Here is a 20,895-nt window from a genome sequence, read left to right as displayed (position 1 = left end):
ATAAATTTACCTCAGAGGGTGAGCTCTCTCCCAGCTCGGGAAAGTGTTTGTTGAGAATCTAGTGTGAACGAGTGCTAGGTACGTTTCGTAATCCGGACTCTGTGGGCGAGAAAAAAAACACGAGTTATGACAAAATAATAATAATAATGAATAATGATAATAATATAATTAGTAGATTTAATAAAAAAAGGTTATATTTACACTAAATAATTGGTTTTTTTTTTTTATAATTTAATAATAATTCATTTTGTTGTCTGCACGTGTCTAATTATTTGATTTTTATTGAGTTACTTATCGATCGCACTTTATTAAATAATCGTATTAATACATTCAGTATAATATATGCTATACCTATACATCAAAGACTTTAATACGGTAGACGATTGTGCATATTATAACGTTTTCCTCTCTCTCTCTCTATTATTATTCTGAATTAATTCGTAAGAAACTTCATCGGACTGATGTTTTTTTTTTTTTTTTTTGTTATCGAAAACAAGGTTTTCGGCACGTCGCATTATGCCTTGGGTATAGTACTTATATTATGTTAAAATATTATCATTTTTTTTTATTATTACTTGTAAGTCGGTAAAGTACGCCCACAGCTGATCCGATGTGAACTGGCCCTTGTACACGACGATGGTGTGCGACAGCGAGCAGATGTAAAACCTCCTGCCCGGCTTGGGTATGGTGTGCGTGGAACGCTTCCTGAGCGCGAACACGCGGCGCTTGAAGTCGTCCTCGTCGTACACCTCGGCCGCGTCCACCACGAACGCCTGGCGGATGAACGGCTCGCTGCTCCTGGCCACTTCGCCGATCTGATTGTTGCGCACCGGCACCGTTCTCCAGCACAACACCTGCAATGATCGCCATAGCGCACCGCCGTGATCAGTTTGTATACTTCGTACATCGTGGTCATTGTACATTATAAAATAATAATATGACATCGTGCGCGATTTCCGCAGCGGCCGTTCGGGCGTTAAGAGTGAGGTATAATATAAAATAATACGTCTTAATGTGATGGATACCGTGGTCGTAGTTGTCGTTGTAGTAGTTATAATGGTTGTATTCAATAAGTTAAGGCGTATTGTATGAAATATATATATACATATATATTATGATAAGGTCGAGGACACTAAAAATAATGCGTTGAACAATGTATTTTTAGTATTATTGTCGTCGAGCGGACGAAAAAGACCGCTGGACGACGATGGTCAGGGTGTATGATGATATATAATATAATATTATAATATTAGGTATTATTATTATTGTACAGGATTAACATGCAAATATATCGTACATACCTACAGGTGATGAACTAACAACCGCCTGTAAGTTAATATACACGGTCCACAAATACTTATATCACTATTAGTGCATGATATATAATAATACTTTTTCTGTCTCAATATTTTCGAACAATATATATATATATATATAAATATATATACAAAAATATAAATATATATATATATACATAGGTTGATTATTTCTAGAATACAGTTTTGTAAATTATCTATTTAAATATAATAATTAATATTCTATTGGTAATTCTATTCATATAATATAATATAAATGTTTTTGCATTAAATATATATAATATTATTATATATACTAATATTTATGCGATAGTGTTACATTTTTGCATTAAAAATAACTTATATATTATATTATGTCTAATCGCTTATGTATTAAATGTTATGTTAAAATATTGAACTGATTATAAAAGTAATTGTAGAAGAATAAAATTAATAGGCAAGAATTTAGAATTTTTTGTCATTTCTTTAATTACCTGATCTTAAATGTTATGAATATATTTTTAATATAATACTAATTATAATTATTTTTAAGTATTATTCACATCAATAATGTATAGTAAACGATGTTTCGAATAGAGCTAAAAAGATTTTTTATCCGTCAAAAGTTACATAATATTTTAACAAGTAAGTATATCATTTTAATCTGATAAAATCAGTTAAAGTACTTGAATTTTTTTTTAATTGAGTGATATGATAACTTGGTATTGATTTTTGTATAGTATATAGTAAATGCACTAATCACCTATTTATTTAAAAAATGTATTTTATTGATAATCTTTTATCTATCAGATGACAGATTATAAAAGAACAAAATAATTATCTTACGTATTTTGCATTTAAATTATAGTAAAAGTATTTATTTTTAGATGATATTAAATATAAAGCGTAATTTTATTTTTAACATAGTGCGTAACTATTTTTATTATTATCATTATTATAAGCTACACTATTTTAAGTCATATTGAAAAAAAGATTGAAGACGTTTATACAAACTTGAGAAAATGTTTGTAATATTAATCTGTTTGTGAAAATTTTATTATTATTTTACTTTAGGCTTTTTAGACTTTTAATAATACTTTATATAGATTTTCAGTTTTAGTATTTAGTTGAGTATGAAATCAATTTGTACTGTTACCTAAGTTTCAGATATTTTGTAAATAGAAAACAAAAGTTGCACAATCAGAAGAAAAATCAGATCGGTTGTTTCAAAAATATTATAAGTTAGCATCAATAAAATGTAATTTTAATTAAAAACTATTCATATTTTCGCAACACAATTTTGTGTGCATTGTTACAAAATTAATATAATAATTGTAGATATCATAAGCGATCAAACTATAAAATTAAATATAATAATATTATCCTATATGTTTAAAATAAGAAAAAAGATTAATTTTGCTGTTGACATAACATTAAGTATATAGATATATATATATATAGGTATATACACATAATAATATTATATGTATATATTTATATATATATAAATATTAATCGTGATGTAAAAAAAAAAAATTAAATAAAAAATAGACACAGATGATAAATTTACCGTACGACGATAGCGTGCAGTGGTTGTCTATCGATCGGAATCGGCTATTTGTTTCTGTCGGTATTTGTATAATAGGTATTGATCAGGGCCGTTCTGCAATAAACAATATCATAACCTAGCTCACATATTCTCACACAAAATTGTTGTTGGGCTCACTTGTTTGCGGATCGAAACACAAAATATGTGTTTAATTCGCTTTTACCACGTTTCGTTTTCACGCTATTTTTCTAAACATAATATTACGTATAGGTATTAAATAGGTGGACTGCAGCATTTTCCGAACGTAAACACAACATACAAACCAAACCTGCACCCCGTCCCGGCTGCCGGTCTTATATATATATATTATATACACACGCATTCTGGTATAAACCGTGTTAGACCGCATGTACCAAAACGTGTTCAGTACTTGCGCACGTTTGTTGCCCGTTAATTATACGCGGTGCTAAAAATTATTATTCGATCGGCCATCATATAGTACATCATATAGAATACATTACATCATATTGTTTAATGTATATTATATGCATACAAGATGACAAAATGGCGCACACATGTTAAATAACTTCGTGTGTCCATCGTCGAAATATTTTATTTTATAATTAAAAATATAATGTATGGACTGTACGTCACTGTCAACAACTCACTTTGATTTTGCATTCTAAACCGATGGCTGCGAACATCTCTTCGCTCTCGGCGTGGTGCGCCTTGTCCAAGTAAAACATGCCAGTCGCGTACTTGCCCTCTTCTGGCAAGTCCACGTTTTCCTGTTCTCTGAAACGTTATATAGATTTTTGTTTTATTAGAAAAAAAAATACTAAATGGCAATTGTATTATTTAGGTGATAGCAATATACTCAATCGTACTACATAACATGCCATTACTCATTATAATATGACAGCATTGATAATACTTTTCTCTGAGTTCATGTTAATTGCCAAACTCGAGCGAGTACAATAAACTTTATAAACAGTTACAGTTATATTCTCATAAGATGACTAATATTTTTCATAGGCCATTGATTGCTGTTTATAGGTTCATTATATTTAAGTTTTGTATTAAATTAAAAAAAATAAATAAATAACCCCCATTTTTAATCATATTGACATATGCTTTTATAGTTACATATTACACGATAATACGATAATATACAATACAACGACGAGGAGTAAAGTTACAGGATTACGTGGAGTTAAAGTTAAGTTAGTATAGAACCCTATATTTCAGTAAAATAACAAAATGCTAAATAACGGTTTGAACGATTGTGGTAAAACGATACGATGTATGTAAGATTAATGGCGACCCTATATATAGTCTAATAAGTGAATATTAGGGCGATTGATAGCCAAAAAGTATTTTTATAGTATTATTCGATTACTATAGTTTATTTATTAGTGCATCACAAAATTAACGATTAAATTAAATTATTTATGATTGAAATTATAAAATATAGATTCTACTAATTACATATTTGTTGGATAACGTCCAACAATTTGTATTAAATATTTTCGAGTAACACGAAGAAATAGTGGAATAATAGAAAATATATATATTGTAGGTATTTCATCGTAGAAAATGTAAATAACATTTATAAATTAAGTAAATTAAGTTTTTATTATAATATTGTCCAAGCTATTATATATAGGTAATTTTGTACTTATTATACGTGAAACTGTGAAAGATCTTATTTTAAGCGTATCTAAAATAATGTATGAGAGTTGTTAGATTTACATTTACATAATATATAGTTCAAACAAACTTGAAAAGTCGAAATAGTAAAATATAATAGATAACGAAAAACCTAAATTAATCTGTTGTATAATATTTATTTTTTTAGATTCTGAGTGTAGCTGTTTGTTTTCTATTTACGTGAGTGTATATTATATATATATATAAAAATATATATAAAATTGACACATATTTCTTTTTTTTGAAGTTGTATAAACAAAATGAAAACTGAGTACAACTTTACTTTTCTAATAAATTAAAAAAAAAACCAAATAGTTCAATAATGTATTTATTAACAATTTTAATAATAATTTCACGAAAAGAAAAAACAGATAAAAAACTTAAAATTTTATTTTTCATTTTAATGATTTTGCTAATTATATACATATTATAATATTAGTAAATTTTCAGTTTTAAAATTGTATGAACTAAATAATCATTAATCTTAAAGAAAAAATTAAAAACAAATGATTATAAAAAACTTCATCCAGTTTTAATATAGTTTTATGTATATTTTATAGTTTTAACATAATGTGCTGTAAAATATCTCAAAGGGTCGTTATATTAATTGATGGATGAAGCGATAAAAGGTATATAATTCGATTATTTAGGTATGTCACGAGTTGACATTATTCAGAGAAATATTATTGATTGCCTCGGATAGTCTATAAATATTGTTCAAATATTTGTACTTCAGTAATTCGTTTTGGAAAATTGGTGGACTTTTTATTCTAGAATTTAAAAGCATTTTTGAGTGTTGGGACATAACAATATTCGGGCGAGCAAAATCGATATTAAAAATTATTATGGCATTTGGCGTATGGCCAATATACATGGTAGTATACAACTGATAACACAGTTATTTAAATATTAATTATGATCATAAAATATTATCACGACGTCGACTTTAAAATTATTAGTTTATAAAATAAGGTATATTTTAACGGAGTAATTAAATAATGTACGTAGTGTAGCACTGTAGTCGTAATAAATTCTAAAAAAGTATACCAATGTACGTGTCTGAATTATTAGCTTGAAGTTAAACGCATATCACCAAAATATAAGCGTGTTTGTTAAGTTCCCATACGAAACATGGCAGATAAACGGTTAATAAGTAAATATATATACGTTTCTACCGGAAATTTCACCCGTACGCAAGCTCCTATAGACGGAGATAAAACCAAAGTCATTACTTTCTGTACTGCACAAGTGTTTAATATAATAATAGTATAATACATACAACATAACCTGTCTACTATCTAGAATTATATTAATTTACTATGATATGAATAAAATTACGAAACCATTTGGATAACTCATTTTGTTGAGTCCAGTTAATTGTTAATTTTTATTGAGTTAACATATACATTGAGGCATTAATAAAAATAGACATTATTTCTAACACGATTAGCTAGTAATAAGAAAAAGCTAAAACAAATATAATACTTTATTGTACCTACGTAGAAGTTCGTAAATAATGAGTACTTTGCTAAATGCTATACCTATAGAAAAATATTAATTACTTACAAATGGATATTATATATTTTTTTTACATAGGAACTTACGTACAAGTGGTTTTATCTAGAATGAATTGTACGACAACTTATACTCGCCCAAAATATTTATGACTAAGGACTTTAATCTATAATCATTATACCTTCGACCCATGGTACATTTAACTATTACTAAAAATATTAATTAAAGGATTATTTTTAAAAACAAATTTTTACGAATTTGTAAAAAGTACTGAATTGTTCTGAATTTCTGATTAAAATAAATAATAGTCTACATGTACCTTTTCTTTTTACAATTACAAAGTAAGTACGTGAAAAGTAATATACAATCTAACAGGTTGTGAGACAATTCAACTAGTTGTTTTTATATAAAAATCAAATTCATAAATAATAGATAAAAGGTAGGTACTTTGACATATTATAAATTTTAGGTTTCTGATAAATTGTAAACAGAATTATAGAGTAAAACATGCACATAACTTAAAGGTTAAATGAAAGTATTTTATTATTTAGTATATAATATACTATTTACCTAAAAGTTTTTCCATTTAAATTTAATATTTATTTATTTATTAACTTATAACTTAACTAAAATAAAAGTGAATAAATTCAATATGAAAAAAAAACTATGATTAATTTTGTATTTTAGTTAGAAGAATTACGCATATAGTTTACGCAGAATATTGTGTTGAATTCTCGTAATTATATAATACACTTTTTCAAAGATTCAAAATAATACATAATGTGTCATATTTATATCTCTAAGATGTATACATTTTTTTTAATTTTGAATAGCTATATAACATCATATTACGTAATAATTTAAAATATTGTTTTAATAAACATTTTAGTTTTTAATTATTTTTTTTTTTATAAAATCAAAATTAAACATTTGACACAACGTACCTATATATTTATGTAATAATTAATCCTAAGTGAATAGATAAGATAGCAGAGGTGTAATTAATTTTATGACTTTTATAGGTAGGTAATCGTAATAACTTATCGGTACTAATATTAGCTGAATGAATTTATATCGTATTTAAGTCTTAGACATCGCATCATTATTTCTAGTCTTCTAGTAAGTCAAACCTATTTTTTATGGCTATGGCCTCTTCACCTTAGTAAATACGCGAACTAATATGGAATTCAATTGAAAAAAAAATCCATAATCTATTTCCCGAATAGTTTGGTGTAAAATAAATGGCAAACCTTAGCTCGTGGGCGTAAAAAGAGTGTGGTATGGCTGTCAGTACACCCGCTCCATCACCGGAATCGTTATCGCATGAGCATGCGCCTCGGTGGTTCATTCTCATAGCCAATTTTTGTGCATCACGAACAATCTGAAAAAATAACAGTTATGAATTTATGATAAAATTTTTTTGATTCTATAGAGTTAATTTAATCATTTTTAACATTTTAACAGGTTTTTATTGATAGAAATCGTTTTATAAATAATAAATTCGTATAACTATATTTATGTACCTATTTATTGTACGTCAATATGACGTGTGTCCAAGTCAAATTAATCGTATAAGAGATGTTTTTACACTATGTATTTACTAATTTATTCTAAATCCAAAGGCAAGTACCTAGAGCGATTTGAAAGTTAAACAAGTAGGAATGCCGAATGATATTTATTTGACCGTTGCGTGAAATTTAGTATTCTGGAATAATTTCATCAACATAAATATATATTTTTTCATATAATACTGCAGAATATTTTAAGTCCAATAGTTATTATGTATTACGAGTTTCGAGAATTTAAAGTGTAGTGCAAATTATTAATTGAATTAAAAAAAAGCTTAAATTTTATGACAATATATCGATTAAATTAGTATTGATAGTTGAATCTTTATTAGTTATAAAAATGTATTGAACATCAATTTTGTATCCAAGAGTGTAAGTTATATAATAGCGTACCTATCCATAACATGACCTCTATACTAAATTGTACATAACCTAACCTAAATGCTGTTGAGAGGTGCATTGCTAACAGTAGGTACATAGAGTGGTACAGTCACAGAACACTGTACGTGCACCACAGTTAGATAAATATAGATATAATTTGGACAATAAACGTTGTTAGAGTAATTTATATCCTATATTTGATTTAAATGAAAGTGTAGGATACGCATTATACTTAAAAAACAATTGATAGCTTTCAAATATTAGTAATTAAAAGATCTCTATTATAAAAAGTCTCTTATATATGTTTAAGATATTGTTAAACTTAATTTATTTTAACTGTAAGTATAATTTTTTTTTTATCTTGAGTCACATTTTACGGAATATTTCATTATTACTATTAGTCTATTTTTGATTTTTGGAGTGTAGTAAAGACCATCTGTTTTTTGAGCTATCTATAAAGTATAGACAAAACACGCAAAATCAACAAAGATATAAATTACATTTTGGGCTTTTAAATATCAACAAAGGTGTAATGTATACAATAGACCCGAGAAGAAAAAACAAATCTGAAATTTTTATTAGTTAGATACCTGTTATATAGTGTTGTTTATTATTGATCGTAGTTTAGGAAATTGCATAATATGTCTTTATTCTTAATTTATGTATAATACATTCTTTTCATTCCTTGTAAAATCGATAGTTATTCAAACTGGGTATTTGAGCGTACTTTTATAGCACATGGATGTAATGAATATATAATTATTCACAGTAGAAGGAAAATGTCAACGTTAATAAATGATATTAATTTTATAATATGAGCCAATGGACAATAGATTATAAAGTTCAATTTTGTCCACGAAATGTATTATAAAATACGTTAATCCGCAATACTCTTAAGTATAAGAACTAATAAGCTAGGTATTACAAGATAATGTATGTATGGGTTTTGTAATATTTAACAATAATTTAAATTTGAAATGGTAAGATAAAAAATGCAATAGCTGATTTAACACCTGTATAAAAATGATTATAAGATATTTAACATATTAATAACTTTCTCGTAGTAATATTTAATATCAACATTTAAAATAATTAGTTGTATCTATAGTGTATATAGCTATGTTGGTGCACCACTATTAAGTATAATAGATTATACAATCTAGACTGAATAGTATGTCAATATAACAGTACAATACTCATTATATCGATATTTAAATTAAATGCAATAATATTAATTTATATCTTAGGATATTATTATGGTATAAATTTCATTAATAATTATTGATTACAACATAAATAATTACATAATTATTATGTTTTGTAAACCAGATATTAAACTAAATACTTTATCAATGGCTATTATTAATTGTTATTTAATTTATAAAAATCGTAAGATAATTTTAACTTGAATGTAATTCTATTTATCAATTTTGCAATGAATAAAACATGTATGAACCATACCATACTTTTACTTAATAATTATTTACATAATTAATAATGTTTGTTATCCAGAAAATGTACATAAATATTACCTACCTATATATTATAACTTAAATTTAAAGATGTATTAAATAGCTTAATACGTAATAATATGTATACAAATAACTAAATACAACATTTTTGTAGTTGCATATTTTAGATTATTCGAACAGTTAAGATGGAATCTAGGTATCTTCTTAGGTATCAGAATATAAACAAATAAAATATACTAAATTTTAATATAATTGTTCCATACATATTGCAGAGTTCATCAGTTTGACGAAAACAAGGCATTTTTAAACAGATATTTTATTTAAGTCATTATTTTGTTGGTACTATTATGTTTCTACAAAGATCAAGAGCTGAAATAATGAATGAAGAACTTTACGTTTATTGCAGTGATCTTCTAAAACAGGTATAATAACATCTTAATCTTTTAAGCAATCAAACTATTATGGCATGTGGTTTTTACACTTAAGATAATTCATTTACAATTGAAATTTCATAGTAATACTTATTCTATCTTAATAGTAGATTATTTTCAATAGCTTAGTCGCACTTCTTCAAGTACATAATTGACGAATATTCCGCACGATTGAAATATAATTTTATCAGCGGAATTATTTTTCAAGGGTATTAAGTTTGGCAAAAGTTATATCCTCTGGTTATATTTTATATTACAATTAACTAGATACCATATATGCGTAATGATTCAGGCATAAAAAACATATACATGTTCAGTTATATAGGATAATTTTATTGGCTTCTTGTCTCTCAAGATTGATCTAACCAATATTATTTTATTAGGAGAAAATAATTGTATTGTTTGATATAATTTTGTGAACAGCGAGTATGGATATACATTATTCTTTCCATGACAGTTTTTTAATCTAATAGATAGAGCTGAAAAATTTAATTAATTACAATGAAATAATACGCTCTATAGTAACAGCAGTATAGCGCACGGCCAGAAGAATTTCCTTCCTGTTCCTGGTGAAATTAATATTATCTTAAGACATTAATACTACGCGATTTGTTTTCGTTTTTTTTTTCTATAGATACATATTTTATAGTACCTATACTAACATAATTGTTTTGTGTCAAAAACAATGAACGTGACTTGAATAAAATCTGGAATTTAAATAGCTTTTGACAGGGATACTGACGGGGTAGAGATAATGTGGTGAGATGAAAGGCGAAGAGTCACGAGAACAATGGTAATCGTTATAGCTTATAAATTATAATTTATAATAGTTAATACTCAATAGCTAACGATTTGGTCCAATTCAACTATAACTATAATAGAATATATATAGATATGAATTATAAAGAGATATTGAAGTGTCTTTTTTTCTTTGTTTTGTAATTTATTGTCCTCATATATTTCTTGCTGATTAAAAGAAAAATTCAATAGAAAATGTATCATACAACTCGAAGGAAGCGAATGGTGGGCGGCCGCCGAATTAGTGGGTCAAGTGTAAAACGATAGCGGAACGAGGAAAATCGTTGAGGCCCCGCCGCCGCGAATCTATGGTAGTCGGCGAGGGAGGCAGACAACGAGGAGTAAAAACGCAGTTGGCAACGTTCGTGTTACGCCACAACTGCTGCCGATCGATCCACAAGTTTCTCGAATAAACGTTAGTCGACGAGCGTTTGGATAATAAAGGGTGTTTTTTGCAGATCCACCCCTCTAAGCATACCGAGGGCCACCGTCCATACATCCTTAATTTCGATGAGTCCATCATCGCGCTCTAGTGGTGGCCATCTGAATTCACAACTAATTTCATCATAATCATAACCACGATGAGAAATTCGATAAAAAATATACGATAGTCAGCCGTTCTGCTGCAGATTGCCGTAGAAAACGTATCGAATATACAATAATGTATTTTTTCATTTTATTATATCATATTTTTGTAAAAATTTGTGTTAAATTCAATTCAAAAGCATAAATTATTCACATAAAAAATGGAAACCAAAATAGTATAAACATTTAATCAAAAAATATAACGCCTAAACAATAATCCAACAATTTAACCTATTATTTTTTAAATTAAAATTAATAAATTATAAGTCAATTTTTTTTAGTAATACCTATTTACACAATTTTAAACGTTACCTATACAATAATAATTTAAAACAAATATGAGTTAGCAAAAATTTAATGATTTTATTGTATATTCATTTATAAGTATGTTATTTAAAATACGATTTCTATAAACATTTTATGATTTGTGCTTAAAGTGTAGTATACGTTTTTAATGCGTATTTTTTATTTACACTAGTAGGTATAGAATAAAATTGTGATATGATAGCGGTACTTGACACTACATTATGACATTTCCGAGCGTTGAATAAAAGAAACGTTATATAAAGAATAATTTGGTCACAGTCAAACTCGCGGAATCACTGTCAGACAAACAATTGGCGATGCGATGAGCGTGAAAACGAAGAAGATACTTGTCTCGAGAGTGTGATAATAATCAAAATTTTTTTAATTTAACATAATATCCTATATAAAATATGTATATTAAAATATAAATTATTTTAAAAAAAATAATGAAAACGCCCCTAGTTATCATGACATAATATTAATTTGTAGTTACAAATTATAATAACTCTGTAACAGCGATCGCCTTAACACGTAAAAAAATTAGCACTTTCAAGGGTTTTAAATTCAGAGGTCATACGTATAGACTACATAGCAAACAAAAAGTTAACCATGATTTTTTTTAAATTTATCCCACCTAGGTCATGGTCATAACTACTCTCGCTCCGGCCCTCCCTAACCTGTCATCAAATTATATAACACAAAGGACTTAAACTGTTGACAAAATATTATTAACTAAGATAATTTCAGATGACAATGTGTTTACATACTAAGTTACCTAAATTGTATTACCTAGCGTCTGTACAAGTTAGTATATAGGTAATATAATAATATAATACGTTGTACAATTAGTTTAATTTTAAATATATATACATGCAACTATGCAAGTAAGCTTACAATCAATGGTTTATATATTATTAAGTTTTAAGATAACAAAAGTAGTCGAATAATGAAGTTTATTTGATAAATAAAAGACAATTTTCATTATTCGATGAAAAATAAAATGTTATTTTAAATACTTTAATTGTTTATAGTAATAGCCATTGAACAATTAAAAATCAATCAATCGAATACATAATCCAACCTAACCAGTTATTTAAATTTAAATTTAATTATTATTCAAATTCTTTATTTCAGACTAGCTACGTAGATACCTACGTTATTTAAACATTAAAAAAAAATATATATTTTTTCGTATTAATATTCAATTTAATAATTGCAATTAATAAATCTTAAAATTTAAAAAAAGCCTTATTTGTTGAGGTTGACATTAATTGTACGTATAATACTCTTATATGTATATGTTTTGTATATATACAAATACATAATTATATAAATGTAATATACATATTCATTTAGCTATATATATAATAGATTATATATGTACATAAACAATAAGTATAGGTAATATTTTATACTTATATAAAATGTACATGTACAACATATGATACCACATACATCCTTAAATATATTTTTAATAATTACATAACAATATTATATAATTATTAATTATTAGTTGTTTAAAGAACAAATAAAAAAAAAAAATTTAGAGATTGCAAAATAATATTTTCTTGTAATATAACCCATTTCTTTTTTTACTATAACAAACTAACGTTCTTTAAAATACGTAAATGTATTGTAAATTTCGAATGATTTGTTTAAGATACTTATTATCAATAGAATATTAACTCATATATTAGGTAATATGTATATTTGATATTTTATATACAATATTATTAATTTGTGTTTTTCATTTTAAATTTGCAACATTGCGTTTATTTACATAAATAATTATATATTTTAAAATTTATGATTTTTTTTATTTTAGAAAATGATGTAGTGATTATATCCTATTATACCTAGTCAAATAAATATTCTAATAAAATATCTACACTTATCACTAATTCATACAAATAATTCATTTGATGTTCAATGTTTATTATTTCATATTAGTATGTATGAAAGTTATTTTATTATGGAATGCTTATTCTGTATTCATATTTAATGATAACACATTACCTAAATGATATATTGTCCTAAACACTTAATTATAAAATATTAAATAGTAATAATAGATTAAATGGTATTGGAGTATCATATATAATTTTAATTAATAATTGCATTAAAAATAAGATAGAGATTTAATGTTGTTCAGATATTATAATTTTTTTGTACCACAAATACGTAATTTATGTACACCGGATGACATTTAAATTTATAAGTTATCACTGTATGATTCTTGATAATTTACAATACTAAAAAAAAAAACAATTAATTGACTTAATTCACAATTTCAGATTAACGACTGCAAATAATAATTATGGCTATTTATAATTAATGATTTATAATAAATTATTATAATTTCTTTGCTTTAAAGAGATAAATATAATGAATACTATTTGAATACACGTGAAGTAAAATATTGTAAATAATGCTTAATTTAAAATTTGCTTAACAAATGTTTTAGTATTAGCGTTATTGAACATCTAATTCTATACACAAATATAATATTATATGGGGTGTTACAAGAAATATACAAATATATTAAAATCAGTTATTACTTATGATATAATGTAAATTATAGTTTTAAGTGTGGCAAATTTTCAATATATATATTATATAGATACCTTTATTATATAAGATATAGCTATAATACATATACATTAAAGCAATTAGTTGATAAAATTAAATATTTCAGAAATTTACTTAAAATGCCAGAAATATCATATAATACAAGTAAAAGCCTGAGTATAAACACTGTAAACAGTATAAATTATCATTTTAGAAATATAGAACAAAAGATTACATTAATGTAATGCTCTTAAGCCCTAGCTCAATCATTTAAAATGCAATTATTTATTGAATTTATTTTATTAACCTTACAAACATAAAAAAACATTTAGGTATTATTATATATATATAGAAAAAACATTAATATAAACATTATATTATTTATTAATAATTTTATTTTTGTTTTCAACAAAAACTTTAAGTACCTACCTATTTATCATATTATATTAAATTAACCTAGATAGTTCGTGTTTTTTTTTGTATTTGTAAATTTAAAATCCTTTCACTTAATAAATAGTAATTACGCATTAAGACTTATGCCAATATAAGTACCTATTATGTAAAGTAATGTTAAAAATTAAAGGTTATTTTATTAACATTTTTGAATTAATTTATGTAATATCATTATTTTTAACATGACAGCCGACAGCTAACACTTTTCGATTAATATTTTCGGTATTTACCGTGTGTAGGTCCGTTTTTTAGAATTTATCGAGGAATTCATTAAAATGCATTAGGGAGTATAATATGTTATTGATATATACACAGAATAAATAATTGTTAAAATCTTTATACTGTTTTCATACTAACTAAAAATATTTTAATTTATGCATTTTACATTTTAATACTATACAAATACAACAGCAATATAAGGTTGGGTCACGTTAATAATTTATTTTATTAGGTACTACATATTTAGGTATTGTTATGGTCTAGATGTAATTAATAATTTTACTTAGAAGTTGTAATATTAACCATTTACCGAACCATTTACATATTTACTTGACATATAAATATTGTTATTAGTACGAACATTATACTATTAATTGAAGAGTGTAGTTCAGAGTTGTATAATATTTTTGGTGTATAAATTATTCCAAATTTTATATGAACAATGGAACTATCGCAAATCCAGAAAAAAAAACAGCAAATATGAATAATGACGGGGTAACGACGAGTATTTTAATAACCACTAGAATTGAAAAGAAGATATTATTTTATATTCAGTAATAGCTATAATACTTACTTTAATGTAAACGAATGAAGATATTTTTTTATAAGTACAACTTTTATATCATTCTATTTAAATTTTATAAAAATATTTAAGTTTGCGTGATACAAGTTTTTAGTATTTTGTTGCGTTTTGTGGTGCAATAAAAAAGGAAGATTATATTATATACGATATGACGTACGTATTTTAAATTATACATATTTAAATAAAATTGGCATTTTGAAATGTTTTATTTTCTAATATAGAGATTTAAATGGGGCTAGTGTAACTAGTGCAAAAAAAACTATTTTGATATTCTATAAAGTTATTTAAAACCCTTTTCAATAATACGTTTATAAACTTATTATAAACACTTAAAAAATAAACATATATGTACCGTATTTTTTTTTTATTTCCACCAACTTGAAAAAGTTGTTTTCTTCAATATGTAAAAAATCAATTTCTGCTAAACATAATATAGGTTGAAAAAAATGTTTTATTTATTGTGGCATGACTGGACATTAAAAATCAATACTTTTTCGGCCTATTATCTCGATTAAAGACATTGGCAACAGGTGTTGGATACGCATAGGTACATTATTCAGTTATAGTGGCAAGTTTGACGATATGAGCAAGTCACGTATTGGCAACTAGATCGTTGGGCAAAACTCGGACAATTGAATTTTGAAATTGGGCCAACACACGTAAATAGCCACATACGAAAATAGATGAGCTATACGAAATAATAATTTAGCAAAACAAATCAAATATCGTTAATTTTTTTGTGATTTAAATTGTGATATTACAAGTAGGATTGCTGAATCGTTGAAAAAATGACAGCTAATACCTATTATAATTCGCCGGTATAATTAATGTCCACTTATAATACGTGTCTTAATTAGTCTTGTTTTCTTCTTGTATTTTTGATGGTGAAAGGAGAGGGACAATTTAAGTCTCTTATGCAAATTTTCCAAAACTACTACTACGTTGACGTTGATTGGAAAATGGCTTGTTGTAAGAAGAAGAAATGAGAACTCGATTTTGATTAGTGACATAAGATGAAACTAGTCGTTTGACTTCGGAATGTGGTAAAAATACCAACTTAGAAATAGTTTTGTTATAACATATTATTTTGCAATCATTTTTGGTAGTTATTTTTTTATTCACAGCGTAAAACGTTTATATACCAATTCAAATTAGTAAGATATGAATGAATTGACGTTAAGACCATGATGAAAATACTATATTGAAAGACAGATATTATCATTTAAGGAAAATATTTTAAAGACTATGCAGATTGGTAGATACCTTTCCGCGATTATACATTAGTTATGATTGTTATGACCATATAAAAAATATTAAAACTATATATTATGGATAACAATATTGTATTTATTGTATACCCATATTAAGTGAATGAAAATAAGGTTTTTTAAATTAAATTAGGTTAATTGTTTAATAAAGTTTAAATTAATACTTTAGAAAACTGATTATTTACTAACATAAGTAGGTACGTAATATTGTGCAATTTTTTTGCACAATAGAATGGGTACCTAGTTATTTCTATTCAAATCCTGTATACACCACAATACACAATAAAATAGTTTAAACTTATATTTTGCCAACATGTTTAAGTGCTATATAGGGCCGGAGATGATTACTCGAAAATCGGTTTTAGACAATTGGATTTGTTGTGTACTCGTCGCGAACAATTGCTTAATGATAAATTATAGTAAAAATTATAGGCTACAGCATTTGTTTTTTTTTTTGATACAATTTGGAAATTGATTGGTAGATATTAATAACAATTAATTGCTACGGCAAAATTATAATTGTATAAGTTTTATATGAGAATTAAATAATTTAAAAAATTGTAAAAGACTTGTACTAATTACATTCAAAAACTTTATAATGTGAGATCTTTACAATTAATAGAGCAATTAACGAACAAACTTTATATCAAAAACTAAAAAGCTACCATTAAGGCTGCCGCATTTCATTTAAAGATATTATACAACATATTTTAAATATTGCGGTTTTGAATAAGTTTATTATATTTTATAGTAGGCAATTAAGTTAACATTATTCGTGTGGCCGAGAACCTTCATATTTTAAATAATAATTATTAAGTAATATGGACATATTTTTAATACTCCACTAACTATGTAATACGATATAATAATATACGTTACATGAATACTATAACAATAATATGAATAATATAATGATTATTATTACTATAGAATAGTAAGTATTATAAATTATAATAAATACAATACCAAAATATTGTAAAAATATATCACTGAAACAATAACATTAATTATACACACGGGTGTCTATAAACGAGTTTTTATACATTCGTAATTTTTTGTTTAGTTAACGCAATTGTTATTTAAAATTATGCACATTTATTTTGTAAACTTTATTACACAACTTATCGGTCCTAACCAAATTTGTAATTTTCTGTAAGGTTAGTGTTTGATTTACATTTACTGTAATATTCATTTATAAATTATATCTTAGATTGTCAATTGAGATTTATTTTTAAACACGGTTAAGTAGTAAGAAGGTACATCTCGTGTACCATTTATTTAACTTGAGAGTTTGTAAATTGTAGCAAATGTTAAAAATAAAAACTAAGATAACTTATTGTTTTTAATTTCGTTTGACAATAGGTATTATTTTACAAAGGCGTATTGAATATTCTATTTTAGTTTCAGTTTCTAATCTACTTAAAAATAACGATGTATGATTATAAATTTAAAATTTCATTTATTAGAATTATAAGTATACATTTATTCAGTTATTTAATATATAGGTACCTATTAATTGTTATAATAAAATCACTATGCATAGTTTTTTAATAATTAATATATTAAAAAAAATCTTGTCAAAATTATGGATAAAAATTTGTTTTATATACTGTTATGTATTTATATACTTATACATCTATTATATTTTCATAAATTAAAACTAAGTACATATTTTTCGCTAATTAAGTTACATACGATCATTATTTGTAATTAGGCAGGCAACTATAGGGAATTAAAATTTTTTTGATATGAAATTTATGATTTTAACATAACGATGAACTCTCTTGATCTCTATTTTAAATAATTTTATAACTATTTAACGACGTACTTATAACAGATTATTAAGTAATAATATCATAATCATTCGAGTTTAATTTATTTGCGCTTGGTAAGAATTTAACTATTTTATGATTAATATAGATAATTATTAACAATAGTATAATAACAGGTGTTATACGACTGAACTTGTTGGCAACGGTCAGTGCGAACTAAATCTGCGTATTAACATTTAACAATATGATCAATATGGTTTTCCGATACCTAATCGAAATGTTCAGGGACAAATAAAGACGTGTCTACGCTTTACGACAGCTGCAACCACCAAAAAATAATTGATAATACTCCTGCACATTTTTGGATAGGAAGTTACAAATATAACACTAAAAATTGAGAATGTTTATGGCTACATACTGGAAATTCGAACTACATTAATAAATGTCATAACCCATACATACACATTTTTTAATGTACGTCTGAACATCTACCAATATAATTATGAATTAAATTGTCATAATCATAGATACAGTGGTACCTATTGGTAGTTGGTAGATACTTGCATAAATATCAATATCTAAGCATACTTGTACACTGCCGTTCTTTGTACATTAGATTTAGCGCTCAGAAAGTCGTTTAAAATCGTGTGCAAGAGAAGATAAATATAAATTTATAATAAGTACATACAAAATAAAAATAAAATTTTTCCAGCACACGTTGATTTCCGTAGATACGCATAATGATGGGAATTAAAATTCGTTTTGACAGGTGTGATACAACCGAATTCGTATATATTTTTTCGCGTAATTTAGACGCGACTTCAACCCCCCACCCCATATATATGGTATTAACCATGGTGTATACCAGGTATTGAAATTTGGTTTATGAACGGCGGTAGGAGGAGCGAGATGACGCGGAAAACGACAATTGGTACAAAAAGTCAAGGTCAGACTTAGGCATTAACCTAGTCGCCATGACGACGCGAAATCGATACGATGGGATTGTGCCCGCAGACGACGAAAACACGTCATATTATTAAATATTAATAATAAAATCGCACCGTCAATAAGTCTATCGGTCTCCCCCGCACGGGGGGGCAGCAGAAAAGTTTTGCGTGGGCGACTACAGCGACGGCGGGTGACTTTTTCCTCGGACGGGGTAGGGGTAGGCGTGGTCGGAGTGACTGGCGGAATTCGTTGATTCGTCCACCGGCGGAGGTAACACGGCCGTCGCCGTCTGCGGTTGGACGACGTCTGCCGTGCCGACGGACAACAACCACTCGTCCGCCGGCCGACCCGGTACAGATGACGGATACCGTATCGTCACCTATCGCCGGCGCCGGCCGTCTACCGACCCCCGACGGGTGACGACGGCGTGCAATACCTACCCGCGCTAAAAACCACCCTCTGTCGTCCGCATGCTTACCTTGTTGGTGCGCTTGCCGTCGATGGCCACGATAAATCCCACGCCGCACGCTTCCTTCTCCAGCTGCGGGTCGTACAGACCGTCCTTTTCCGGACCGGTCCACGGGTCGTGCTCGGGCACCGGTTGTTGCTGTTGCGCGGCCATGTCTGCGTTAGGGGTGGCGACGATACGGACACCTGGAACAGCGGGGGCGGCAGCCGGTTAGACGGTATTACTGGTACACCTACTAGAGCGGTGCGCGTACCGCACCGCCAATACTTTTAGTACGACGACGATGACTACGTACCCACTGACGAACGCGCGGGTTGTGTCCGTCGAGCGGAACACGTGCGCCGCGCTAGTCGGCCGCAGAGGTGTACCTGGTATGTACGCGACGCCGACCGGGCGGGTCGATCGAATCGGCGGGTGGTGGGCTTTTAGGACGGCTACACACTGTCGAAATGTTTGATATTTGTTTTATATTCCTCCTGCAAACGCGGTAAAACGATCGCGGTAATATTATTACAATACTGTTGTCGGGTACGACGGGCGGACGCGACACAACGATGGACGGTGTGCGGGTGGCGTGTAAATCGTAGCCGCTACGGTGGCAGGTAGTTTCAAACAGTACTATTATATCAATACGTATTATTACTACAGTCGGGACGCGGGTGGCGACGTGAAACGGACGGCGGCGGTGGACTGAGTACTCGTCGCGACGAGCGTGTGCACAAGACTGAAAGCGTATCGTGTCGTTGGCGTGCCGTTACCGCCGACGGTGCGTTTGGGGGTATTATGGCATTGACGCCGCGCAGACGATGGTGCTGCCGATTTTGTGTGTTATCGGAACGAAACGGCGCCGTGCGCATCGGCAGCGGCGAAATCGACCGGTGCCGGTGCCGCCGGCGGCGCGCGCAGAGCCGGCCGCCCGTGCCCGCAGTGTTACCCCGGCTTCCAGTGCGTAATTATCGGTACGACACGACCGGCTTTCCTCCACCCGACGAACCACCCGTTATC

The 20,895-nt window shown here is 28.0% G+C and overlaps 1 protein-coding gene across 1 annotated transcript in view; it reads right to left on the bottom strand.

Annotated features, from left to right (window-relative positions):
- Positions 1 to 20,690, bottom strand: part of LOC114126871 (uncharacterized) — a 29,759-nt gene extending 9,069 nt beyond the window's left edge. The window contains exons 1-6 of the mRNA XM_050198749.1: positions 20,186 to 20,690; positions 19,900 to 20,075; positions 7,320 to 7,450; positions 3,513 to 3,639; positions 576 to 854; positions 11 to 99 (exon numbers count right to left, since the gene is read on the bottom strand). Coding sequence (XP_050054706.1) covers positions 11 to 99; positions 576 to 854; positions 3,513 to 3,639; positions 7,320 to 7,450; positions 19,900 to 20,043 — 770 coding nt within the window. The 5' untranslated portion in view covers positions 20,044 to 20,075; positions 20,186 to 20,690. The remainder of the gene's footprint in view (positions 1 to 10; positions 100 to 575; positions 855 to 3,512; positions 3,640 to 7,319; positions 7,451 to 19,899; positions 20,076 to 20,185) is intronic.
- Positions 20,691 to 20,895: the final 205 nt, after the last annotated feature.

The sequence above is a fragment of the Aphis gossypii genome, chromosome 1, assembly GCF_020184175.1.
Source record: "Aphis gossypii isolate Hap1 chromosome 1, ASM2018417v2, whole genome shotgun sequence".
In the NCBI taxonomy this organism is placed as follows: domain Eukaryota; kingdom Metazoa; phylum Arthropoda; class Insecta; order Hemiptera; family Aphididae; genus Aphis; species Aphis gossypii.
This window is presented reverse-complemented; position numbering and strand designations above follow the sequence as displayed.